The 27,712-nt window shown below is 39.0% G+C and overlaps 1 protein-coding gene across 2 annotated transcripts in view; it reads right to left on the bottom strand.

Moving 5' to 3' along the window:
• The window catches only part of LOC126248986 (neither inactivation nor afterpotential protein G-like), a 194,180-nt gene extending 171,975 nt beyond the window's left edge, over positions 1–22,205 (bottom strand). For both annotated transcript variants that reach the window (XM_049950549.1, XM_049950550.1), the window contains exons 1-2: positions 22,116–22,205; positions 21,901–22,023 (exon numbers count right to left, since the gene is read on the bottom strand). In XM_049950549.1, the coding sequence (XP_049806506.1) occupies positions 21,901–22,023; positions 22,116–22,152 (160 nt within the window). In that variant the 5' untranslated portion in view covers positions 22,153–22,205. The remainder of the gene's footprint in view (positions 1–21,900; positions 22,024–22,115) is intronic.
• Positions 22,206–27,712: the final 5,507 nt, after the last annotated feature.

The following is a 27,712-nucleotide window of genomic DNA, read 5'->3' as shown; positions in this document are numbered from 1 at the left end:
GGATGCAGCATACCTCTAACTAATGCGAAGAGGGCACCCAGGCAACAAAGGAGATACCAGTGTCCCAACAAGAGAAACGTCCATCAGATTTGGAGCAGTGGCAGCCAGTGATGACAGTTGGCAGACCAATGTGCTGAGCGGACACTGGAACTTAGGGCTGGATCACGTGCAAATGCAGGGATGCACGAAGGTGGTGGGCACATGTGGTGCTTGAGAACAGCACTGGGGAGGAGGGTTCCACTGCCATCCCTGCATTATCATCAGCAAGCAGGTCTTAGTGCAGAGGAGACAGGGTTGGACACACTGATGATGATGGATGAGGGGATGATGGTGAGGGAGCCAATGGAGGCAACCTGACTGAAACAGCAGTCTGAGACAACAGACCTGAGGCCAGAGATGGACCAGCACCCAGCACTGGAAAGCTGGAAACCTAGGGAGCCGCATGTGAAGGAAGCAGCCAATGGGATGGGTGTGTTTCGGCAGCAGGCTCAAGGCGGAGCTGGTGTGGTGGGCTGCACTGATGGGGGCAGCACCTGCGAACTGGTATCTTCCCGCAGCGAGCAGGTGTGCAACTGATCAAAGTAGCACATCAGCGGCTGTATGGACATTGTGAAGATGGTGTCCTGTTGGCAGTCAACAATGATCGGTATCAACTTGGGCTGGCAAGCAAACCCTCTCGCCCACACAGAGGATCCTGGCGCGAATGACTGCACGAACCTGACTGTGGTAGTTATGGTGCAGGTTGCAGAAGATGGAGGAGTGTGCATAGCTGCTGGCTGTGAAGCAACTCAGCTGGGGTCTGCTCCCCCAAAGGCCAGAAACGACAATTGTTCAGAATATCGATAAGGACATCGTCCGGCAAAGAATCCGTAACAAACTTTTTCATTTGGGATTTAAATGCACGCACTACTAATTCCGACTTGCCATTTGATTGAAGGTGGAATGGCAAAGCCATAACATGATGAATGCCTTGACAGGAACAATACAACAGAAAGGTATGAGGAAATAACTGGGGCCCATTATTGGAACTAAAGTACAAGGTTACCCCACAACAGAAAAAAAACCTGAAACACATATGAATTGTGACCACAGCCGACAATGGCACACACCGGAGAATGTAAGGAAACTGGGAAAATACGTGCACAACCAAGGGGCAATAGGAATTCGAGATGGGACTGGGGAAGTCTGCATGAATGCATTCCCATGGCTGGAGTGGAGCATGCCAGGGGACAGCGACACCCTGGGAGCTGCCTGTTGTCAGGAACATTGCTCATAAGCCATGAAAAAATTACAGTTTTGCCATCAATCCTAGACCAAGAAACATGCCTCCTAGTTAACAGTTTAGTACACAAAACTCCCCAATGGCCCTGATGGAGAAGGCACAGTACCTTATACTGTAACATGGTGAGAATGACTACTCTGGGAGAGAGGTCTTGCATGGACAACAGCAAAACACCATTGTAAGTGGAGAGGAAATACCATAAGTCTGAGTTCTGACCCAGTGGTTTATCTGGCCATTTGAATAAACTAAACATCATGGCATCAAACTGGGTCAGTGGCAACAGTAGCTGCTATGCATGAGCTCATAATTGGGAAACCCTTCACTGCAGCTTGCATTTCAGTATCATCATGGAAGGAAAGCAATTCTTCATGATCAAAGTTGGGATCAGAAACCCCAGGAAGACAGAACAAGGCATCCACATTGACATAGCAAGACAAGAACAGTGCCAATTGTTGGACTTGGTGTGCTGCTTTGTCAGGCAAGGAAGTGTGAGGATTGAACAAGGAAACCAAGGGTATATGGTCAGTAATGAGGTGAAACTTGGAGCCATACAAAAATCATGAAATTTCTGGACAGCATAGATTATGGCAGGAGTCTCTTTTGCCACCTGAGAGTAACGCTGCTGGGACAGAGTGAGAGATTTATAGGCAAAAGTAACAGGTCATTCAGAGCCATCAGCATATTGGTGTGCTACCACAGTGATGAGGCTGTACTGTGAGGCATCAGTTGCCAAAACTATGAGCTGATCCACAGAGAACATAGCTAAACAAGGGGTTGAGAGGAGTCTGGCTTTTAATATTTGAAAAGCACACTCATAATCCTGGCTCCAGCGAAAAGGTACGCTCTTGCATAACAAGGCATGCAACAGGTGGGCCAATGTGGCTGCCCATGGCAGGAATTCATGGTAGTCAGGTATCTTTTCTAGGAAGGCCTGAAACTCCATCATGGATGAAGGATGAAACATAGATGTAACAGAGGAGATGAGGTCTGGCAGAGGGCAAACCCCATCCCGTGAGACCTTGAACCACAAATAAACATAGGTGGTTAAAAAAACTGACATTTTGTGAGGTTACAGTGTAAGCCTGCAGACTGTAAGACAGAAAACGAAGTCCACAAATTTTTTAAGTGATCAGCTGACAAGGAGCTCATGACAAGAGTATCATCTAGATAAGTAATGCAACCCAGGGCAGGCATAGTAAGTTGCTCCAAAAATCACTGTAAAATAGCAGCAATGCTAGCCACGTAAGAAGAAGGCACAAAAATATTGATAGAGACCAAAAGGAGCTCAATTCAATTCAGTTTATTGTTACAAATTTTAGACCAGTTATCTGGAAAATCTAAACAAGTTGTACATATTCGGTAATCATCATGACATACAATGTTTTATATTGTGTATGTAATAGTAAATGGCGGCTGCAGTGTAACACGTGTTAAGTTCGGCTCGCGAAATTTAGTCGAATTCGAAGGTGTTCTCGCAGGTGGTGTTGTCTAGTACAAGTGGAAATCGTGTAAACAACAGTGTTCTGTGCAGTAGTGCTATTTTTTTTTCTGTGCTCCGCCAATATCTTCGAGAAAATGGTAAACAGAAGAGTGAACAACAGCGCGTCCAGCAGCGGGGAAGCAGCAGGTGCGGCGGGCCCGCTCTTGGCGGAAGGTGCGGCCGCGGCTCCCGGCATAGCGGAGCTGGTCCGCTCTGAGGTAAACGCTGCGCTTCGCGATAAAAACAATCTCGATCTGATAGCAGGCACTATATCAGACACTGTAACGGCAGCAGTATTGGCCAAAATGCGTGAAACTGTTGAGGCCAATACTGCCGAAATTACAGCACTGAAAAAGTCTGTGTCTGAATACGAGAAAAAGGCACGAGAGTTGGAAGTGAAACTATCTGCCGCAACTGACGAACTAGAACAGTACCAAAGGCGAAATAGTCTACGACTGTTTGGAGTAGTAGAAAATAAAGAAGAAGACACGGACAACCTGCTTATACAGGTTGCGCGTGAAAAATTAGGCGTAGAAGTGACCAAGGCAGACATTGACAGGAGCCATCGGGTGGGACGAAAACTACCAGGTGCCACCAAACCTCGTCCAATAATAATTAAATTTATCTCGTACCGAAAAAGGGCAGAGATCTTTACCCAGAAGAAGAAGTTAGCAAGGACAGGGCTTACAATAAGGGAAGATCTGACACACGAACGGCTAAAGCTTTTAAACAGTGCCATATCCCATTTCGGTCTTCAGAATGTGTGGACTCAGGATGGCAGAGTAATCATTAAGACGGCAGCTGGAAAGAAGACAGTCACAAACATGACAGAACTGAATAGTATTAAGTGAAGCTACTCGAGCCAAAAGTGCAAACTTAACACCATTTGCAAATTGTAACAGCCCTATACTCAGATATAGTCTTGTAATTTTATTAATTTTTTAATTATACCCATATTTGTACCTTCAACTAATTGTTTTTGTAACTGTATTAACTTTTCACTATTTTTTTTGTGTCTGTAGCTCTAACCATTACTTAATTTTAGTTACTGCTAATACTTTTTTCATTTTCTCAGTTTATTCTCTTCCGTTCTGAATTAGTTCTATTGCAATTATTAGTCTCTCCTTTAGTTCATTAATCACCCATCTCTTCGGTTTAAATTGTTCATAACAAAAATCACTATCAGTATCACTTTAACAAATTTCAATCTAATTGTAGCTTCCTACGATAATCACTACCAGCATCACTTTAGTAAATTTCAATTTAATTCTAGCTTCCTACGATAATCTATTAATTATTAAGCTTACTTCTCTCTGCTGGCAGCATCGGCCTCTTAAATCACTCCCTTTTCCCTTATTTCCACCCTAAGCTGTTTCAAATATGCTAATTACATTTCTCCTCGTACGACAGAGGATACACAGTGACACACAGCCGTCACTGTTTTAGTCATATTCTCCTTGCACCGAATACCACTAATCCATTTTCTATACTCCCGCAACCTCAGGAAATCTCTAGCAGTCGCCTTTCTTTCGGCACTCGCGGTGTCACACACAGGGCGCGCAAAATCTCGGACACCCCTGTGTTATGTCACTTGGCGGAAGCAGCGGCCAGTGCCCCTCGCGGCAGGTAGTGCCTAACAAAGGGACAAACCAGTCTGCCACCCTACTTCAGGCTGCTCAGCGGAATGCGTCAGAGCTTTTAGCAGCTCACTGCAACATCCAGTCTTTACCTGCACATTACGAAGAACTTAGCCTCCTCTTCAACCAACTAAACTACCACGTAATCCTCTTATCCGAAACGTGGTTGAAACCACACATATCCTCTGCATCTATTCATCTCCCAGGGTACACATTTCTTAGGGCAGACAGATCAAAAAAGCGAGGTGGCGGCGTCGGCGCGTATATACGAACAGATCTCAAAGCGAAAGTCTTATGTACGTCAAATCCTGCTGAAGAAAAAGAGGCTGAATTCATGTTCATTGAAATAAATATACAAAGTCGGAAATTCTTGACTGGCGTCGTGTACAAGCCGCCAAAAATAAGCTCAATGAGTTCCTTCCAGTCGGAATTACATTCACTTCAGTGTCAATACGAACATGTCATCGTAATGGGTGACTTGAACATAGACCTGCTAAGAGACACTCCCTCCGCAATAAACCTAAGAAGACTGTTTAGTTGCAATAGCATGAACATTCTTCCATTACAACCTACACACCATACGGCGCACAGTCATACTCTTATAGACGTAATCGCAACGAAACAGACTGACAAAGTAAGAGATGTTGGTCAAACATCGGCCCCTGGCCTCTCAGCACATGATGTAATATTCCTGGCCTACTCTGTGCAGCCCCCAAGGATCAAATCGCGTTACATAACTTGTAGGAACATGAAACGTATTGACCTTGACGCTCTAACAGCCGATTGCTCAGAAATCTCATGGCATCAAATAACCAGAAAACCCACAATCGACGGCAAAATTAATGAACTTGGTGATAAACTCACTGCCCTCTATGACAAACATGCACCTGTGCGCACAATCCGTGTAAGAAAATCTCCTGCTCCATGGCTGACAGCTGAATTACGTCAAATGATGACTAATAGGGATGCTGCCCACAGGCGTTTCAAGGCAGATCCGAAACCCGAGCGTTTCGAAGAATATAGAAAGCTACGGAACAGAGTGAAACAATGCATTCGCAATGCTAAAATCAGGCACGCTCGCTCCCTTGTATGCAGCGATCTGACGCCCACGACTCTATGGAAGAATCTCCGTAGCTTGGGGGTCGGAAAGGCAAAATCGGAAACCACTTTTCATGTGTCAGCTAACGAATTAAATGAATTCTTCTCTGCACCTCTGAATACCAGCACAGCTGATAATTACCGTCCACAAGAATCCCTAAACAGGATAACTAACAACGATACCTTCCATCTAAAACATGTAACAACAAATACGGCAAGAAAAGCAATAATGAGAATCTCTTCTGATGCAATAGGCAACGACAGTATCGGTATAACCATGATTAAGAATGTTGCCGATATCTTAGTGCCTGTCTTAACTGACATATTTAATTTTTCCCTCGTGAACGGAATATATCCCACTGCATGGAAAAGAAGCCTAATTCGACTCATCCCTAAGATCGAAAACCCGCAACTGCCTAGTGATTACCGACCAATTAGCATACTGCCTGCTGTTTCCAAAGCACTTGAATATATTGTTCATGACCAAATCACTGAACACTTGCATGAATTCAGCCTATATGACAAATTTCAATCTGGTTTCCGTAAACATCACAGCACAAACACTGCTCTAATTAAAGTAACTGATGACCTGAAATATGCCATCGACAATCGAAAGGCAACAATATTGACGCTACTGGACTTCAGCAAAGCTTTTGACACTGTTAACTTTGACATAATGCTCAGAAAAATGCAACAGCTTAATTTCTCTGAAAGTGCAATGAGATGGTTTGAAAGCTACTTAAAAGACAGACAGCAATGTGTTGTCTGCGTAAATGAAAAATCTTCCTGGAAACATGTTTCCTCGGGAGTGCCACAAGGATCAGTATTAGGACCACTTTTGTTTTCTTTATATGTCAACGATATTTCATCGGTTCTGTCCTCCTGTAAATATCATTTCTATGCCGACGACCTCCAGCTCTACCTAAGCGTCAGACCTGAAGATGTAAACACTGCAATCGCTCAGATGAACGATGATCTGTCTTCAGTAGTGACATGGGCGAAAAACCTGGGGCTTAAACTAAATGCAAAAAAGACGCAAGTAATCTTAATAGCCCATCAGAAATTAATAAGTTCAGATTTCCGCGAACGGCTACCTCCTATTCTGCTCGACGGTACTCCAATACCATATCAGAAAACAGTGAAGAACTTGGGTGTAACTTTGGATGAGCATCTCAACTGGGCGGAGAATACAGTCGCAGTGTGCCGAAAGACGTCTGCTTGTCTCTATGCTCTCAAAAAGTTTCGGAACATATTTCCACAGGACTTGAAACGCCAGCTCGTGCAAGCACTCGTTCTACCGAACCTCCACTATTGTGATGTGATTCAACAAGGCATGAGCAGTGAAAACAAAAGACGGCTAGAGCTAACCATGAATGCCTGTGTGCGTTACACCTGCAACATTCGCCGATACGATCATGTTAGTGCTTCATACTCCCAGCTAGGGTGGCTGCGGCCGGACAAATTGCGCGACTACCACACTCTATGTCTACTCCACCGACTCCTCGAGGCGCAAACACCCCAGTACCTTGCTTCAGATATTAAAAACCTGTCATGTCATCACAATCGAAACACGAGGTCACTCTTATTTGGTATCCTAACTGTGCCCACTCACAAAACAAAAACTTTTGCAAACTCCTTCTCAGTTGCCGCTGTCCGCCTCTGGAACAAACTGCCCCTTACCTTGCGCAAAATTCAATCTCCTGCTGCTTTTAAGAAGAAGTTGAAGCATTTCCTACTATCATCCTCATAAAGTTCTCCACAAAATTAATGTACAAGGACAATCCCCTCATCTGTCAAATAGCAAAGCTAGCGTCTCCTATCTTGCTCCTGAGATGCCTTCCTCTTCATCTATCTCTATTAGCCACGCAATATTCTTTTCCTTTATATTTCCTTAATTATGTTTCATCATGTCTCTCTATTCTTCTCCTCCCTTCACCATGAGTCTCCCTCATACTCCCTGCTGCCAGCACTCCTATCTCAAATCTGTCTGTTCAATAATGTCTAATTATAACAGTACTTGTGATCTAAGATTATAAACTCTATATGTATGTATTTTTCCAGGTGTACCTTTCAAATTGTTTATTTCACTTTTTGTACTAGATGTAGTTTAACATGCCTACTAAAACATATGAATGTAAAATAAGTAGAATGCCTGGTTAGATGTAAGAGAGGGCCTGATGGCCCTAATCTTGCCAGGTTAAATAAATCAATAAATAAATAAATAAATAAATAAATAAATCATTTTAACAGCGGCCATTAGGAATATTAATGTAGAAGTAAAACAGAACATTTGAAAAATAAGATTCAATTAAAAAATAACATAAAATATAGGGAATTAACCCAAGCTACAAGTGACAATACCAGAGAACGTAAGTTGCTACTCACCATATAGTGGAGTGCTGAGTCGCGATAGGCACAACAAAAAGATTCACACAATTATAGCTTTTGGCCATTAAGGCCTTTGTCAGCAGTAGACACACACACACACACACACACACACACACACACACACACACACACACACACACACACACACACACACACACACACACGTATGCAAACGTAACTTGCACACACGTCTGCAGTGTCAGAGAGCTGAAACCACACTGTACATGATGGGAGTGGTGACTGGGTGGGGGTAAGGAGGAGGCTGTGGTGGGGAGGGGGAGGGATAGTATGGTGGGAGTGGCGGACAGTGAAGTGTTGCAGTTTAGACGGAGGGCAGGAGAGAATGTGCAGGGGGGGGGGGGGGGGGTAAGTAGCAGAAAGGAGAGAAATAAAAAGATGAAATAAAAAGAAATGTAAAGACTGGGTGTGGCGGTGAAATGACAGCTGTGAAGTGCTGGAATGGGAACAGGGAGGGGGCTGGATGGGTGAGAACAGTGACTAATGAAGGCTGAGGCCAGGAGGGTTACGGGAATGTAGGATGTATTGCAGGGAAAGTTCCCACTTGCACAATTCAGAAAAACTGGTGTTGGTGGGAAGGATCCATATGGCACAGGTTGTGAAACGGTCACTGAGATGAGGGATGTCATGTTTGGCAGCATGTTCAGCAATAAGGTGGTCCACTTGTTTTTTGGCCACAGTTTGTCAGCAGCCATTCATGCAGACAGACAGCTTGTTGGCTGTCATGCCTACATAGAATGCAGCATAGTGGTTGCAGCTTAGATTGTAAATCACATGACTGGTTTCACAGGTAGCCCTGCCTTTGATGGGATAGGTGATGTTAGTGACTGGACTGGAGTAGATGGTGGTAGGAGGATGTATGGAACAGGTCTTGCATCTAGGTCTATTACAGGGGTATGAGTCATGAGGTAAGGGACTGGGAGCAGGGGTTGTGTAAGGATGGACAAGTAGGTTTGGTGGACGGAGGAATACCATGGTAAGAGGGGTGGGAAGGATAGTGGGCAGGACATTTCTCATTTCAGGGCATGACGAGACGTAATCAAAACCCCAGTGGAAAATGTAATTCAGTTGCTCCAGTCCTCGATGGTACTGAGTTACGAGGGAAATGTTCCTCTGTGGCCAGGATGTGAGATTTTGGGAGGTGGTGGGAGACTGGAAAGATGAGGCACAGGAGATTTGTTTTTGTACAAAGATGGGAGGATAATTACGGTCAGAGAAGGCTTCGGTGAGACTCTCGGTATATTTTGAGAGGGACTGCTCACATTGCAGATGTGACAACCATGGGTGGCTAGGCTGTACGGAAGGGACTTCTTGGTATGGAATGGGTGGCAGCTGTCGACGTGGAGGTATTGTTGGTGGTTAGTAGGTTTGATATGGATGGAGGTACTGATGTAGCTATCTCTGAGGTGAAAGTCAACATCTTGGAAGGTGTCTTGTTGGGTTGAGTAGGACCAGGTGAAGCAAATGGAGGAAAAGTTGTTGAAGTTCTGGGGGAATGTGAATAAGGTGTCCTCACCTTCAATCCGGATAGCAAAGATGTCATCAAGTCAATAACTTCCATCTTACATTACTAGATATGTTACTGGCAGCCTCAGAAGAACTCCAGGTTTGTCGACTATCTACAACTATATCTACTTCTAATCCTATTGTTGCTACACTATTCTACATCACCCACACTGGTATCTGCATTGTGAATGTCTCAGCAATCCTTATGAGGAAATGGTTTCTTGTGACTTGTTGACTTTATTTTGATATTCAGAGTGTCAACTTGATGTTATAGACTGGAAGTTAAGCAGTTGCCTTTTAGATGTCCAATAAGCTATCATATTGACTTTATTCCACAAGTCTGGTCACTTACAATTGCTGGCAGATCACAGTCTAATTGTCTGTAGTCTCTTTCTATCTAAAATAAAATAAAATAAAATAAAATTAAATTAAATTAAAAAAAAAAAAACGACCTGATCAGCAGCTCCACATTCACAGGTTGGTGTGTTAATACATCCCTCTGAATGCAGATGTTTGGGATATGGCCCATGGTGCACCACACCTTGAGTATGGGCAATGTTGCACAGTTTGAACCTGTCCCTGATGCTTGGGAATATGCTGTAAATACATCTTGCAGTGCTCCTCGTGTCCCAGTCAGACTGCCATTAATCAAATGTTCAGGATCGTAAATGTCTTTTATCAGTAAAATGCATTCCTCTGATCTCATATACACAATCATATTGCTAATGCCATTACCAATTCAGCACTGCCTTGTAATGTATCAAAGTAGCCATCAGACATACCCAAGGATCACAAGTAAATCCTCTACAGGTGGTGTGTGAAAGGTGCTGGTGAGCCTCAGAAATATGCTCCACTGAATTCTTCACAATATTGTTTTGTAGTTGCCTATTCTAAGGCGATGCACCCGGATACTGGCAGCAAAGCCCACAATGACATTGAAGATAGCTCGGTGGTATGACCGCACCACATGCAACACTAATTTATGGTCAGCAGTACCAGCACAGGCAATCTTATGCATAACTTTGGCTGCATTCTGAGTAAATAATTGTATGTGTTCTAGTAAGTTTCTTTTCTCATCTAGAAGAATGTCTAAATATGTATAAACAGTGCTGCATTTTGCAGGTATTTTCAAGTCTCGGGGAAGGATTTCTGACAAGAGAAAGTCTTCCCTTCAGAAGTATGTATGTGGTTTTATGAACAGCTATAGTAAGCTTGTTGCTATTGCCCCAGTGCTGCATCTGAGGAAGCACATCATTTGTGTTTTCCTCAAGTATCAAACTGGAGTCTGCAGACACAACTACTAAGATGTCATCTGCATATGTGACAACACCTTCAGTAGCATCCCAGTCTAACAGATGTAATAGGTGTACAATACTAAGACCTCATAACAGTGGCCTTGAGGACAGTCCTTGGTAACCTTTCTGATTACCACATTGTGCCCTGTAGGCCATTGGATGCTATGTCCACTACAATAATCTACAAAGCTCTTATACAGACATTTGGGGACCCTGAGAGATCTCAAAGGCATACGAACACTGCTGACCACCGAAGACTGTCAATCATGAGTACAACTGCATACTTCGTTGTCAAATTTTCTACACTCTCAATCATCTATAGACTTCCCTTTTCTGAATCCATATTGACACTGATTTAGACCCAAGAGCTCCCTGCACACCTGCTACCAGTTACACAGTAGATGTTCCTTAATGAAATTTTTACCCTGCAGCAGAGTGTGTGCCGTTATGAAACTTGCCGACAGATTAAAACTGTGTGCCAGACCGAGACTTGAACTCGGGACCGAGTTGAAGTCTCAGTCTGGCACACAGTTTTAATCTGCCAGGAAGTTTCAGATCAGTGCACACTTAAATGCAGAGTGAAAATTTCATTAAGGAAATATCCCCCAGGCTGTGGCAAAGCCATGTCTCTGCAATACCCTTTCTTCCAGGAGTGCTAGTTCTGAAAGTTTTGCAGGAGAGTTTCTGTGAAGTTTAGAAGGTAGGAGATGAGGTACTGGCTGAAGTAAAGGTATGAGGATGGGTCGTGAGTCATGCTTGGGTAGCTCCGTTGGTAGAGCACTTTCCCACAAAAGGCAAAGTTCCCAAGTTTGAGTTGTGATGAAGTAAGCTGGGATATTTTTTACTTCCCCTCTTGTTTTGCCATCTGCCTCCACAAAATTAATTTTTTTCACTTTTAACTAATTACCATTGAAATACGTGAGTATATTCTGCATTTTCATGAAAGAGAAAGGTTGGCCCTCAGTTTTAAAGATTACAACAGTAGGTCTAATTTTGTGCTTAGTTTTATGTATGTAATCGATTTTTTAATTTATTTTGACTATTACTAGTTAGTATCTTTTGTTATAGGGTGAAATCAGTAATTGTTTCATAACTTAAATTCTATTGTTGACTTGTAAACAAATATAAATTCTGTACTAATTGTTAACATTTGGAGGAACAACCAATAGTAGTCTTAAATGATCTATTTGGCTCTATTCGAAAACATGTTAACAAAGCCAGCTCTTAATTAATTCCAAAGTAATTTCCAGTTTCATCAAAAGTATTCTATGCATAACTATATTTGTTAATTTCATGATTTAAACAAATAATATGGCTTAACCCTTGTAGTAGAAGAAACTGTTAAAAAGATGCAATTTTTCAATGTGTGTACTTAATTAAAGGAGTTAAGTTTTAATTGTAGTTTCTGTAAAGTAACATCAGACAATGTGTAGTTTCAGTGCCCATTATTGTGGTGATATCGAAGGGCCCGGTTTTTGGTCCCAAGACACTCAGTCCATAGCCAAGTTTCAGACAAGAATCCTGTATTGGTTAGATCAACAACAATGCATCAACTTAACTGTGAAATAAGTGTTAAAGCAACAGGCCATGTGTTAAAACAATGACAGTATCTGTTCAATTTATTTGAAAAACTGTGAAATGTGTGGTTAAGTTTTTACTGCTCGTAGATGTTCAACAATAAACAATTGTAGCAGTATGTGGATGTTTGCCTGCAACCTATTAATGAGACTTATCGAAAGAAAAATAATACTGCACTGTCCATATAACTGTGTATTATTGGGGGGTTGTGAAGAGTGATAGTAAAGAACTATGAAATGCAAATGTGCACCTGTTGGCTACATCATTTAAAGTAGTCAGTGCTCTACTTCCACCGCCCCTTTTTCAGCCAGTGTATCAACACAGTATGTCAACAATGAGGACAATAAACAAAGAAATAAAGCAGATGAATGTCACATATGATGCCCCGGGTGAGGACTATTGTAATTGGGCACAATAGTTTAGGACTTACAAACTTTGAACAGTGAACTCGATTGGTTTACAGTACAGTTTTAATGAAGGAGATGCAACAGCCAATCAGCGCATGAGTTCCATGGCCACAGTAGGACAGCTGTCAGTCAGTGAATGGGTTCTATGAAAGCAGCCACTGAGTACAGGAGCAGCCAATCAGCACGCAGGTGGACACAGAGTTAAACAAGACACCTTGCCAACAGAATTACAACTTCCAGCAGATGAAAAATTGAGATGACAACTGAAGCAGCAGCAGCAGCAGAGCAGCAGGAGGAGAGTGAATAAGAATAAGGTAATTTCATAGCAAAAGCCATTTTATATTAAGTGATACATAATGAGCGGCCTTAACGAACAAGACAGTGTGACTGAGAACAAAGTTGTAGATGTTAAGTTTTTAAATGAACAGAAAGACCTATGTGGGACTGATTCTGTAAATGATAGTGGTTATAAATCAGACATAAATGTAACTTTGAATGATGGGGACAAAAGTCCTATTCTAGATGAAATGATAAAAGTGTCATCTACATTGTGTGGTGATGTGAGCAAAATGGATGAAAACAGTACTGAAGTGGATGAGATCGTTAAGGTTAAAGAGGAGGAATCTAGTAGCAAAAGTCAGCAAGGGCAAAAGTTTGTGGCAGATGGAAAAGTGGAAGCGAAGTTACGGCAAATTATGAGTAGTTTGAGTAGTATGTGTATGAAAGAAGACATTGTAGGGTGAAAATAGTATGAAAGAAGACATTAGTAGGGTGGAAAGTAGTATGAAAGAAGACATTAGTAGTCTGAAAAAGAAAACTGATAGCATTAGAACTGACATGGTTAACTTAAAGTATGAAGTGAGGAAAGAAATTAGAAAGGAGATTAAGGTAGTCAGCTCTAATGTTTCAGAATTAAATAACATGGTTGAGGTGGTAGCTAAAGATTGTGATGAAAAGATAAAGATAGTACTACATCACACTAATGAGAAATCAACATTGATGAGTAGTAAATGTGTAGAAGAGAGAAAGAAGCTTTGTGATGCCTATAGTAGGAGGGTGGAGGTTTCTGAAAAACAGTGTAAGGACAAAGTTAAAGCTGCCAGGAAATTTTGTGCTGAAAACAGGGTTAAACTTGAGAACCAAATCAAATCAGATTAAAAATTATTTTGAAACGGAGGTAGAAACCAAGTGTGCCGTAGTGGTGGAGGAAAAACTGGTAAAAATAAATAAAAATGTAGATTCAAAATTGGCTGAAATGAAGAAGAAGATGGAAGAGGTACAAAATCAAAAGCATAGAGCGTGTAGTGTCCCAAACAGTCCTTCATTTGTTAGCTGTAAGAAATTTAATAATTTTGAACCATATGGGGAAGTGTATCCACTGGATTTCATTGGAGAATTTAATGATTTGCCTGAAACATGGAATGACAAAGAGAAAATGTCATTTGTGAGAGGTTTTTTGAAAGGGGGTGCTTATGGATGAGCAGCTTAGGTAGCTAATGGTTGTACTTTATGGCATAGCTTTGAAAAAGCATTTTTAGATGAATATTGGTCCACAGAGAAGCAGCAGAAAATTTTGAGTGAATTTTGGGGAGGAGAGAGATTTGACTATAGGAAAGGTACTGTGAAAGGTTTCTGTCAGCTTTGGATAAACAAACTGAAATATTTGCACAAAGAGCTAGGCAGTGAATCAATAATTATGGGTTTGTAAACTAAGTTGCCTCAGAAAGTTAGAGAATTGCTTGTACCTGCCCCTAGGGGTAATATTAGTGATTTATTGAATTATGTTGATAAAGTGGAGAGGGTGATGCCCTCAGTGAAACATCATAGGAGGATCGTCACAGAGTCTTGGTACAGCATGCAGTTGTAATCTGCCAGGGAATTTCAGATGTTCTTTAACTTTGGCCAAGACATTTAATAAACAAATAGATCTCTACTAAAAGGAGTATTCAAAACCAGAACTTGCTGAGACTCTTTGTCCACAGGAACCTCTAGATATGCTTCAGACAAATCAACTTTAGAAAAGTACTGGCCATCCGATATTTTTGCCAACAGTTCCTCCTGGCGTTGGAGAGGATGCATATCGACAACCAACTGCATGTGACAGTAGCACCAAAGACACCACAGAGGCAAAGTTTCCCTGACAGCTTCCAAACTACAACCAGCAGAGGTGACCATTCTTTAGCCATAACAAGTTGTACCACCCCTAGAGATTGAATTCTGTCCACTTCTGCTTTCACTTGATCTTTCAGGGTGACAAGTATAGGATGTGCACAACAAAAACAAGACCAAGCTATGGATTCCAAAAAAATATGAGCAGAAAAATTCATATCACACCCTATACCTCCCAAAAATGAGTCCAAAAACTCCTCACACAGTGTTTCCAATTAAGAATATGGTACCTGATTGGACACAAGGTGAACTGTGTTGGTGATAGAAATTCCAAATGAATAAAATTTATCCATTCCACACAAGTTCTCAACACCAGCATCAGCAACCACCAGAAATGTAATGGAACAAACCATTGATCTGTTCTGACCAGCTTCCATGTAACCAGTGGCAACAGTGGTTAGCCTAAACTCACATAGGTTTGAGAATTCAATAATGTCACTGCAGCTCCTGTGTTGATCTGTAGCTGGAGCACTTGGCAAAAAAAATTAACTTAGTAAACAAGTTGGGAGAAGTCACGTGTCAAACTGTTTACATCAATGTCCATATCCTGAGCAACCTTCAGCAAATGACACACAGAGGTGATGTGGTTAGTATTTTGAGAATCATTACAAGTATCCCATCACTTAGGGCATGCCAAACATTCATGATGGACAAAACAAAAAGTTCAAGATGGAAACAGAGAACACTAATGCTGGTGCTGTGGCAGTTACAGCTGCTTGAGCCAGGTTTGGTCTACTAGGCGCTGGGCCTGCATGTTTACCACGGCCACTGTTGCTTCCTTCTGCAAGCTATATGTCATCCTAGTGGGCACATCTTGTGACACTACTACCACATTGCCCCACACTTCAATTTGATCACATCCTGCCCAATAAACTTCAAAAGATTGTGCTATTTGCAAAACTTCTGCCACTGGGGTTGGTTGGTTGGTTGTTTCGGGGAAGGAGACCAGACAGCGAGGTCATCGGTCTCATCAGATTAGGGAAGGACAGGGAAGGAAGTCGGCCATGCCCTTTGAAAGGAACCATCCCGGCATTTGCCTGGAGCGATTTAGGGAAATCACGGAAAACCTAAATCAGGATGGCCGGACGCGGGATTGAACCGTCGTCCTCCCGAATGCGAGTCCAGTGTCTAACCACTGCGCCACCTCGCTCGGTCTCTGCCACTGGGGCTTTTCACAGAGTAAAGCCTTGTGACATACTTCCTTGTCTGGAATTACACAGATAATTGTGTCACATACCATAGAGCCTGTATATGGATCATTATGAGTATCACTAATAAATTGACACTTATGGCTAAGACCATGAAGTTCAACTGGCCAGACCCTGTATGGCTGGGCTGGTTTCTTGTGGCATTGGTAGGGTTCAACTTGTGCCACTATGGCACGCATCTGTTTGCAACGGTAGTTGGACAATAAACTGCACTCTTGATCAAAAGTAAGAGGTGCAAGTTCTTGCAAAGGGGCAATATGGAAGATAAGTGGGTGGATAGAAGAGTGGAATGGTACCCTGTCTGTTAATGGAAGCTGACAAAGTAGTCACTGCCAAAGTAATCTGTTCAGTCAGGGCCAGTAGCATGGCATCTACAATGACTAAACTTGATGAAGCCTCACTTAAAACTGCACTTGTGGAAACCATACCATTCTCATTGGCAATTGTGTAACAACCAAGTAATACATAAAACCAATCCAAGTAACACAAAGATGGCTTTATTCATAAACCTCCGGACCATAATGAAAACTGATTTCTTGCTAGTAACGGTACAGGGTACCCTCCACCATGCACCTTATGGTGGCTTGTGGAGTATCGATATAGATGTAAATATAGTGTAGATGTAAGCCTCTCATGACCTGACATGTAACAAGTCATAATAATCATACAGAAGGAGCAGCATAAGTGATACACAGAACAACTGACGAGAGAGGTGCAAACTAATAAAACATATTGAGAGTGAGACACCACTGCTTCATGCATATATAAGCACAAGTCACTAGTAAACAGTGCAGTGAAGACTGTGTCATGCGCAAACTTCCTACAGGTCGCCTCTAGTGGCTGACCCTCACTGATACAATGGCAGTTGATTTAAGTACACACATGTGGTGACATTACACTCAACACACTCGCACTGACATGCACTGGTAGCAGGATACAGATATCATAAATGAGAGAAAGACTAACTGCATTATGTATTTACCATTCCCAGTTAATCCAGATGGGTTGTGAAACATATTCTTGAAAATCCTACAGATTTATACAACACCACTAATGAGCCAAGAGCCATAAGCATAACCAAACATACATCATTAACTATGAGTTATATAGTGAGAAAAAGAAAAAAAATGTGATGTTTAAGATAACCTTGGTCTTCAAGCCACTCCAATCAGGATTTAATATTAAAAATAGCTGTAGGAAATAAAATTAAAAGACTCACATAAAACGAGTTTACTGGAAGACAAAAAGGTCTGAATTTGTTACACAGGTAACCAATGAACCATCAGAAGATGTTTACGTAGAGACTGCCACACATGAGAAATTCTCAAAGTTTATGTCAATATTTAAGTTTAGATTGGAAGAAGTAACTCAAAGTAACTGATTGATCAAAGGAAGAGGGAAATTATCTGTGGATTTCAATCAACTCAGCAACATTAACAACCATAGTGATCTTGCAAACAGAAACAGAGCAGTCTATAACATAATTAGGAGAAAAACACCAAAACATGCATATATTAGGCACAGGGGTATAAAACTTGATTCAAATAAGCTAGAAAATTTTGTTAAAGTATTCTTCAGAAACATAAATACCAAGTCACAACAGAAATTTGAGAATATATGGCCTGCACAAACACTGAACTACATAATGAAATGAATGTTACTGCTATCCACCACTGTGGAATAACTTGGCAATGATGTACATAATATAAAAAAGTAAAACCTTTGCAAGTTTAGATGAAGTGCATGTGTGCTTGTTAAAGACTTATATCTTTCAGTGCATGTTATAAACTAATCTTTTGTCAGAGGTTGCTTCACTAAATTCTTAAAAATATATAAGTCCTGCTTTTTTATATGGAAGATATGTAAACCTCTCCTTAACCCCGATGTTGGTTTTAACACGGCAGTGCTTTACTACACATAGTTTTGTAAGTACCTGCCTTTCTCCTACTTTTGAATGAACTTACCAAACTGTTTATAGGGGAATCTACAGTCTAATATTGACTTCAAACTATGCTGAAACTTGGCTTTCTTCACAAATGTAAATCATTGGCAGAAGTGAAAGAAATTGAAAGTGACAGAAAAAACTGGGATCGTCAGAAGATTGAAACCCAAATCTTGGTATTTATTGTTCTGACACTTGCCCATTGTCTTGAGATCTCTTAAATAAAATCCAGAATACAGTAGCAATGGCATCCTTTAAAGAAATATACTGAGTCAATACTGATTCTCATAAATAGAAATGACTTTCCTGAAAGTGTAAAGCTTGAGAACACAACACTATCTGCTGGTAACTGCGAAATTTTGGTCAGCAGTAAAATACCAGACACATTAAGGGACGCAAAGGTGAAGAAATACATAAGTACGTGTGCAGGTAAACAGAATGCATATGTATAAGAACAGCACTCCAAACAATAATTTTGTTGGGGAGCAACCCATGTGCTGAAGCAACATTCTTTATGTGTGTCCATTCCTTAATTAGTACTGGTATAACTTTGTGAAGAACAAATGTGCATAACATCCAACTGACCTTTAACTTACATAAAGGAGCTGTACAAATCATAGCAAAAAATTAAAGTCATGTACACTACTTTAACTCTGGGAATATTTACAGTTTAATGTCAATCCATTTTTTAAACACTGATCTATATAAAGAACACTGAGCAGTTCCCAAACAACAAATAAATACATGAACATTGGGCCTGATACAGCTGCTATTTAGGTTTCAATACGAAAAGCAAAGTTAAAATCAAAAATAGACATCTATATAATAAAATAACATTATGAAACTGGCTTCTGCAGGAGACTGGAGATAAAACTGAATTTTATGCCCTCAGAAAAGTTGAAAAGAGCATCTGTATAAAAGTCAGTTATTACCCAACAGAAATTAGTTACAATGAGATACAAATTATTTAGACAAATGTTCATTTTAGACTATTTACTGTTATAATGAAAAGACTTTGAACAACAGAATATTGAAACAAATATACAAACATACAACATCACTAAGACATACTGTATGTATGTATATGTGTGTATTTAAACTACAGATGCATCTTGTATTTAAACTACTTGTATCTTTGGCAACATTCGTATGTGCATATTGTCCATAGATGGATAAGTAATGAAAAACTGAATATTATTAAACTCCAGACACTGAGGATAACAACACTCACCAAATTGTTTCAATTCTACTTAGGAAACAGAGACCATAGCTTGAGATGTTCCAGATTCAGCTGTAGCCAAGTGTGTCAACAAGCATCATTCAGATCTAAAGCAACACACCACAAAGATCCCTCATGGTTCTGTACTAGGTCTGATTTACATTGATTTCTCCCTAAGTGTCACTGAAGGTGAAACTATTTTATTTGCTTATTACAGCAATATTGTAATCACTGATGAATCACTACAAATTGCAAAGGATTAAGTGGAAATTATACTAATGGAGAGTTTGAAAGGGTAACAAATAATAGAATGAGGAAGACAAGTAAAATGGAGTCTTGGATAAAAAGAAAACACAGCCCTGCCAACTTAAAAATAAATAAAGTCATAGTATAGCACAACTTTTCTAAGTATGCCACCTGATAAGAGCCTGAAATGGGATGAGCACATCAATGTCCTTTGGCAGAGGCAGTATTAGGCACACTATGCCCTCCAAATTCTAGGTCTGTTTGTCTTCCATGATAATTAACCATTTGGACGATGTTTAAAAAAGTACATTTTAATAGAGTACATTCTCAGGCAACAGGCAAAAAGAATAACTAATGAATGGATTAAAGCATGATTATTACCAAAATACCTCAAAAGACAATGGACATATATAATGATTAACATGAAGAAAAGGTAATTAACTCTTAACAGAAAAATACTGACTGAGCCAATATATTAAAAACAGTTTAATATCTAATTATGAAACCAGAACCAGTCATTGTTCATATCTTTTCAGACAAATTAAAGCTGAATCTCAAAATTCTGAACTGAGCAAAGGTATTAAATTATTTGACAAACTACCAAAAGACTTCAAAGAAAAAAATATGCATTCTCCTGCTAAAAATTTTAAAACTATTTTTTGGATACTTGTTTTTTTATGTAATAGAAGATTATCCGCAACAAAATATTGCAAAATCATGATTATGAATAAAAGTATTTGTTGTGTAACAGTTGCAGTGCAGATCTATAGATTTTTGTGGCTCAGTAAATATATAAAGTAAGACAGTATATTAGAGTAAACTATAAGTTTTACTCCCTTTGCAAAGTATATTATAACGGTATTGCAAAAATGGCATACAGTGCATTTGATCTAGAGATTAATAAAGTAGTCAAAGACATGTTATTAGTATAACATGTGACTTCCTGAACATACCAAAATATGAGTAGTAACATTAATTTTTCCAAGTATCAGACGATGTTTAACTATAGCTATTAAATTTTGGGTTGTCTGTCTTAAGCCCCCCCCCCCCCCTCCGCCCCTGCCCCCCTCAGCCCCCCCCCCCCCCCCCGATCTCCAATAATTTATTACATTCTTAGAATTTTGTGTTGTGGAAATTATTCATAAATATAAATTAAAAATCCTCTCAAAAATTGTCTGCTAGGATTTCATTTATCTGTCTGTTGCATGTGTGCTACTCAGCATAAGATTCTAAGGGAATATAATGTCCTTCCAGATGTCTCATATGTTTATATGCCCCCTTCTTCCTTCCTTCCTTCCTTCCTTCCTTCCTTCCTTCCTTCCTTCCTTCGTCTTCCAAACAAGGAGCTGTTCCTGCTGAATCCTTCCCACTTTATATTAAACCACACCCCAGTAACTATAATATTAAATATGCAGTGTCCTTACCTAATATATTTTTTCCTTGGTTAATGAACTGCATTTACTGCTTTAACAGACTGTTTAAAAAACTGCATTTGTAAGAACACCATTAACACAAAACACTTGCTAAACAATTACCCCTTACCACAGCCATATCAACTAGCTTACTCACTATTGAATGATAAACTGGCATGTAGTTCAAAGTTCAAAATGCATTCATACAATTACTGAAATACAGAAGATAAAATTTTTGGATTATTAATTATGAAACAAAGAAGATGTGTGTCATTATATGGGAAAGTCAGCCAATAATACAGCAATTATACTGTAAAATAAATACTTCTTCTGACTGCAAAAAGAAATCATTTCAAATACTGGTACAGTTTCTGGAGATAATCATTCCAAGTACTTAATGTGTCAAACTCTATGTGGAGTTCATATAGTTTAGATTCAATAAAATCACCTATTACTGAATAGGATTACAGTAAGTCATTGCAGGGTATAGTTTTTTGCAGGAACTTGTTTTACATAATCATCTTGCAGCACAGGTACCATAAATAGTTTGTAACTTTGATCATCACATAGCTTGGAAGCAGAGAATGTGTTTTTAACTTGAAATATTTGAGATTTAGTGACAAGATGATTAAAATGTAATCTTAAAAGATTCACTGCACATGACTATTCCAATACATTCTGAAATTTGTGTCATCATCAAACTTTGTGCTAATGTTTTCTAAGTTGGAACCAGATAATTTTAGAATGAGGCCTATAAATAAAACTTGGTTTTGTCAAAGATGAATGTGGAAACATACTCATAAGGTAAAGTTCCTTTCTATAGCACATATTTGTAATTCAATTAATAAATCCCATTTTTCAATAACAAACTAAAGAGGTGAGAGATCTGAATAAAAGTCATAATGAATACTAATTTAAAGTTTCAAAGAGTATATGTGAGAAGTGATATACTGAGAAAAGCTACAGCATTGAATATTACAAGATTTGACCAGCCAGTATTGAAAAAGTCTCCTACCTATTATGTAATCATATTCACTCTTAGGATGTTGTATGATACCTTCCCATTTATTCATCCATTTTGAGTAGAAAGCTAAACTACACAGAGTACTAACTATCAGGATCAACACTGTGAGAGTCACTGAAAATAACATGATCAAAGTGTTACACATGCTAGTTGGAAAAAAAATAGTACCAAAAATAAAAATGCAATTATAATAACAGAAATATTACAGTTCATATTTAAAATTGTTTTGAAATATTGCATCATATTCCTTTCCTTTAAACACTGCACTGACAAAGTATACAGTAAGGTTTCTTGGGTGTGGTTACAGACAGCAGAGCCCTTTACAGGATTCACAAGCAAGGGTAGGGGGAAACTATTGACATTCCATTCCCTCTTCAAGAGGCTTCTGTCACTGTTCCAAACCACAGTAATTGATATAGGCTGAGTTAAGTTTTAAGTAAAATTAATAAACTTTCTCTTTAAAAATTTGCAAAAAAATATCCTCAGCTAAAATTACAAATGGTTATTCACTGTCACAAAAAGTTAATAATAACTGTTTCTTGGCAGGTATAAAAAATTTATTAGCAGTATAATGGATACTTCATTATCAAAATATTTACACAAAAACAGTCCTGCAAATTATTCATATAATTGTTTCAGCCTAGTCTGAAAAAAATATTATTTCTGCACAAGAGAAACAGTGCAGCAAAAACAAATGGTGACTGCTATTTGGCAAGTACAACAACGAACTAAATGTATTTACAGTAAAAAGAAACTCTTCCATTATTAAAATATTCAGAAAAGTAATTACATTATTTATTCAAATGATAATATATATAATAGTATAGAAATTTATTATTTCCATAGAAGAGGTGTAATGATGTTCAGGTAAACATATCAACTGGAAATGAAAAGTCTGCTGTATTTCCTACTTTTGTACACCTTCATAATGTGAATCTGTAGGCAGCTACATACTAGAGACATTAGTTACATGTATCAGAAACAAAAATTGGGCTTTTATCCAAAACAGGTATGTTTACAAGTGCTTTGTTACAATTTATATCCTATTTTTTAGTGAGATCTGTCTTGCATTGGCAATAATGTAAATAAAAAGGGAGACAAACATATCACTTCGTTATTAAGGCTCAAACTCCTTGACCATATTAATTAATAGTAAAGTTATGCATATTAAGGGCTAACTACTCATTTATTTTTTATTTATCTGCTGTTAGACAATTTACTCTGTACAGATGTTGTCAGAGAATACAAGCAAGATTTGCATTACTCTTTACAGTCATTGCTTTTCTAGGCAATATTTGTTTTTATTTCACTGCATGAATTCATCAACTGTATAATATATAAAATAAGAGAAAAGCAATACCTCACATATAGTGGATCAGTGTGTCCAGCACAGTGATGCATAACAGAAAACAGCATTCGCACTAGCTTTTGAGCACTAGAGCTTTTTCCAGCAATAGTACATACATTCACACACACAGCCATGCAAACACCCAAATGCACATGTTGATGTGGCCATGGGATTGTGCATTTGGGTGTCAGTGTGGCAGTGTATGTACTGTTGCTGGAAAAAATCTAGTGCTTGAAAGTTAGTGTGAATGCTATTTTCTGTTATGTGTTACTGTGCTTCATGCATCAGTTTGCTATAGGTAAGTGGTTGCCTTTCCCTTGTTTTATATATTGCTTCATCCAGGAATCTCTGTTACTTTTATTCAATTGTATAATGGTCACCACCCAGTGAATGAATTTTAAGAGGCCTTTTCCATGCTAGTGTGTTACAGAAATTTGCTGAATTAAGTTGCACATGCCATATACATCACAGAACACTGGTTGAGATCAGACCATACTTGCCCCATTAGCTATTTTTTCTATACCTAGCTAGTAATTTATGAAGAAGAAATCACTGAAAAACCCATGAAAAATCCAAGACATTTGACTATATACATTATCTAAATAGGGACAAGGGCTTCAAGCTAGTTTATATTAAAATTTTAGACACAAATATATTATATTTCAACATCCAACTGGAAAAAAATACAAGGTTACCTTAAACAAATTTCAACAAGACAAAAGTGCTGGCTGTGTGTGGCAACTTTAAAGTAGATTTTCAGACTCCAATTACAGTGAAAGAAAATAAAAACAACCTGCTTAACCTTATTGTCTTCTTCAACCTGGAAGGGACAGTAACAGTCTCAATAAGACATGAAAATCATCCCATAATACATCTTAGATCAGATACTTACAAACAGGTTCTTTCAATCCACATACCCTCTGGATATAGGTTACAGTGATTGCTTTGCCTTTCCAATTTTCTTTCTTAAGACTATCAAAAATAAAACTCAAATAATTAATGTAAATTTGAAAATCATAAAGTAGCAGCAAAAAAATTCAGGTGATGCAAATGAAGCAAATGATGCTGACAAAAAACAAGACGTTTCTTACATAGATTTTTCTGTTACTGATGTATTATTTTTCTTTTCAAACTAAAGAAAAACATTAAATCAAAAATGGAAAAAGGATCCATATATACTAACCACAATGTTTAAATTTCTGGTGAAATACATGAAAAATAAGCACCTTAGCTCTTCTTTGAGAAATAAATTAGGCAATATGCCAAAATTTACAAGAAATTTCAAATACAAGCCAAATGAATGGCTAAAAATGGATGTAGGGTATCAATTGCAAAGAAAGCAAAAGCAGTGTCAAATGATGGGAGTTTCTACACACTCCCTGAGCGTGGGAAGGTAACTTCGAATCATGACACTTACTTTGATTTACAGGATTTTCAGTTATAGAGACTCTAATTTCAAATTTAAATATCTTAAAAACTAAGATTGATAGTAAACTGCAACAAATGGTATGTTTATTGTGGAAGCTGTAAGAATTTTATACAGAAGTTATACAAAAGTTTCAAAATAGTTCAAAAAGCCATTAACAGATGACACTGTAATAGCAATACATAGTGCCTATAACTAGTGAGCTGCAGCTCAAGGTGATGAGGTCCACCATTGAAATGTTAAAGGAGGTTAGCATGCCAAACAACGAGGTTGAACTCATGTGTTGCAAGCTCTTCACCAAATTCAGACAGACGGGCAGCATGGCTGATGATCTAGTGGGGAATTTTGGCCCCAGACAAACTGTAATTACTACTGAAAATGTCACCACAGTAAATGGAATTATTCACCAAAATACAAAACAATCTGTCCAAACAATTGCAACAGAGACTGAAACATTTTGGCACACAGAAAACACTGAAACACAGCCTAAACTTGGTTCCATTCAAAGTCAAAAGCCACTAGGCCATACTTGTATGAGGTGTGTGACAGAAACCAGATTCCCACAATGATTGATAATGAAGGCTCTGATGTTGGCTGAATCTGGTTCACAGATGAAGCACACTTACACCTGAAAATAGACATGAATAAACAAAACTGGCAATTTTTGGATTCCAAAAACAACCATTTGTGCGAAACAAAACCATTTTATTTTCCCGAAGTCACTGTTTGGGCTGTTGTATATGACAGAGGCATTAGTGGCTCTTTTTCATACAAGAAACCATCACTAGTGAATGTTCCACTGCAATTTTGAAACAGTTCATTGTTACACATCTTTCATTGGGAGATCAACCAAGTACTGAGTGGTTCATGCAGGATGGGGCCAGGCCACATTTCACCAAACAGGTGTTTTGCTTTCTTGATGAATACTTCAGGAATAGAGTCATTGCATTGGTTTATTGAAAATTTACTGGTTCAGTGATAGACAGGCCTCCATATTTGCCTGATCTGACTCCTTGTGACGACATTTTGTAGGGTGCATTGAAAGACATTGTCTACTGGTATCATTAAACCATTCGGGATGAGCTTGAATTGGCAACCTGTGTTGCATCTGAATCCATTTCTGTTGAGACACTACAGTTTGGGACAGAAAATTTCATTGTTCATTCCCACCTTCTCCATACTGTGAGTTGGTCAAAAAAAAAAAAAAAAAAAGCAGAGTACTATTTTAATTATGCATGCTGATACTGCATGGGCTGCAAAATGTACAGTGTCATCTGTCAGCAGCTTTTTGAACTATTTAAGAACTTTTGTATAAATTTCTTACAGCTTTCACAATAAACATACCTTTTCTTACACTTGTCTGTTGGCATTAAGTTTTCAAGGTATTTAATTTTGAAATTAGGGGCTCCTTTGTTGGACACCCGCTACATAAGCTTGAAAGCACAGCACAATGAACATATTTTCCAGTATAAAAAAAGCATTTCTTTGAAAAAGTACTGCTTTCTCAGCTATCAAATTCACCTGTGGTGAATTACTTAGTGATTCACATGTTTCATGAATCACACTCATTCCTCACTTTTTTTGGAACACCTCCAAAGCTTCTGATCACTCTGAATAGTGCCCAAACTTTCAAAGATGCGTGAATCACTCACATGCATCCAACACACATTTCTGTTGTGATACATGGCCTTGTGGCTAAACAGTTTGGTTTTTGAATAGACAAAAATATCACAATAGCAGTTTTGAAAATTGTTGAAAAATCATAACCAATCATTAATCAACATGACTGTGTCAAGCAGCACACTATTAATACCTTATTCAAATATTACGAGTTGTTTTCCCTAGGTGTCATTCATCACACCAACTAGAAATTTTGGCTAAGTTATCTTATATCATGCTTCAGTCACTCAGTAATGATACCTTCCCATAAACCACAGCATCATCAGAAGATAGCTGCAGACTGCTGCTCACCCTGTCTGGCAGATCATTTATGAATACAGAAAACAACAGCAGACCTATCACACTTCCCTGAAGCACTATTGGTGACAAACTTGTCTCTGACACACACTCACCATCAAGGACCACATCCTTGGTCCTGTTACCTAAGAAGTCAGAGCCACTCACATAGCTGTGAACCTATTCCGTATGCTCATACTATCGTTAACAGTCTGCAGTGGGTCTCTTTCGAAATGTAGGAAACTGGAATCCACCAGTTGCCCTTCGTACCCTGATCCATAATTTGCAAGATATCACATGCAAGAAAGGCAAGCTGACTTTCATGCAAGTGATGCTTTCTTAAAACTTGCAGATTCATGCACAGAAGTTTTTCTGTCTCATGGAAATTTATTATATTTGTACTGATAATATGTTCAAGAATTCTGCACCAAACTGATGTTAAGGATATTGGTCTGTAATTTTGTGGGCCCATTCTTTTAGCCTTCTTATTAAGAGCAGTCACCTCTAATTTTTCAAGTCACTTGGGACTGGGCAAGAGATTCATGATAAATGAAACCTAAGTAAGGGGGCAAATTCCGTAGAGAACTGTTTGTAAAAATGAGTTGCAATTCCATCAGGACCTGTCAACTTACTTGCTTTCAACTCTTTCAGTTGTTTCTCTACACCAGAGATGCTTATTACTATGACCTCCACATGGGTCTCTGTGCCATGGTCAAATAATGGTATGTTTGTACAATTTTCCACAATGAACAATTTATTAAACACAAAATTTAAAACTTTGACTTCCCTTTTCCTATCTTATTATACCACACCAGACTGTTCAATGAGTGATTGGACACAAGCCTTGGACCCAATTAGGGATTGTACGTATGATCAGAATTTTCTCTGGATCTCAAAAAGATCTTTTACTAAGATATGACAGCAGTAATAGTTGTATGCTTTGCGCATCAATTTTTTTTACAGATGTATGAATCTCTACTAACCTTTGCCTGTCGACTCTTGTGCATTCTCTCTTGAGTCAGGAGTGTAATAGCCTTGCTTCTGCAGCATTTTCTGAATTTCATTGTTAAACC

Source organism: Schistocerca nitens, chromosome 3 (assembly GCF_023898315.1).
Source record: "Schistocerca nitens isolate TAMUIC-IGC-003100 chromosome 3, iqSchNite1.1, whole genome shotgun sequence".
NCBI lineage: Eukaryota > Metazoa > Arthropoda > Insecta > Orthoptera > Acrididae > Schistocerca > Schistocerca nitens.
This window is presented reverse-complemented; position numbering and strand designations above follow the sequence as displayed.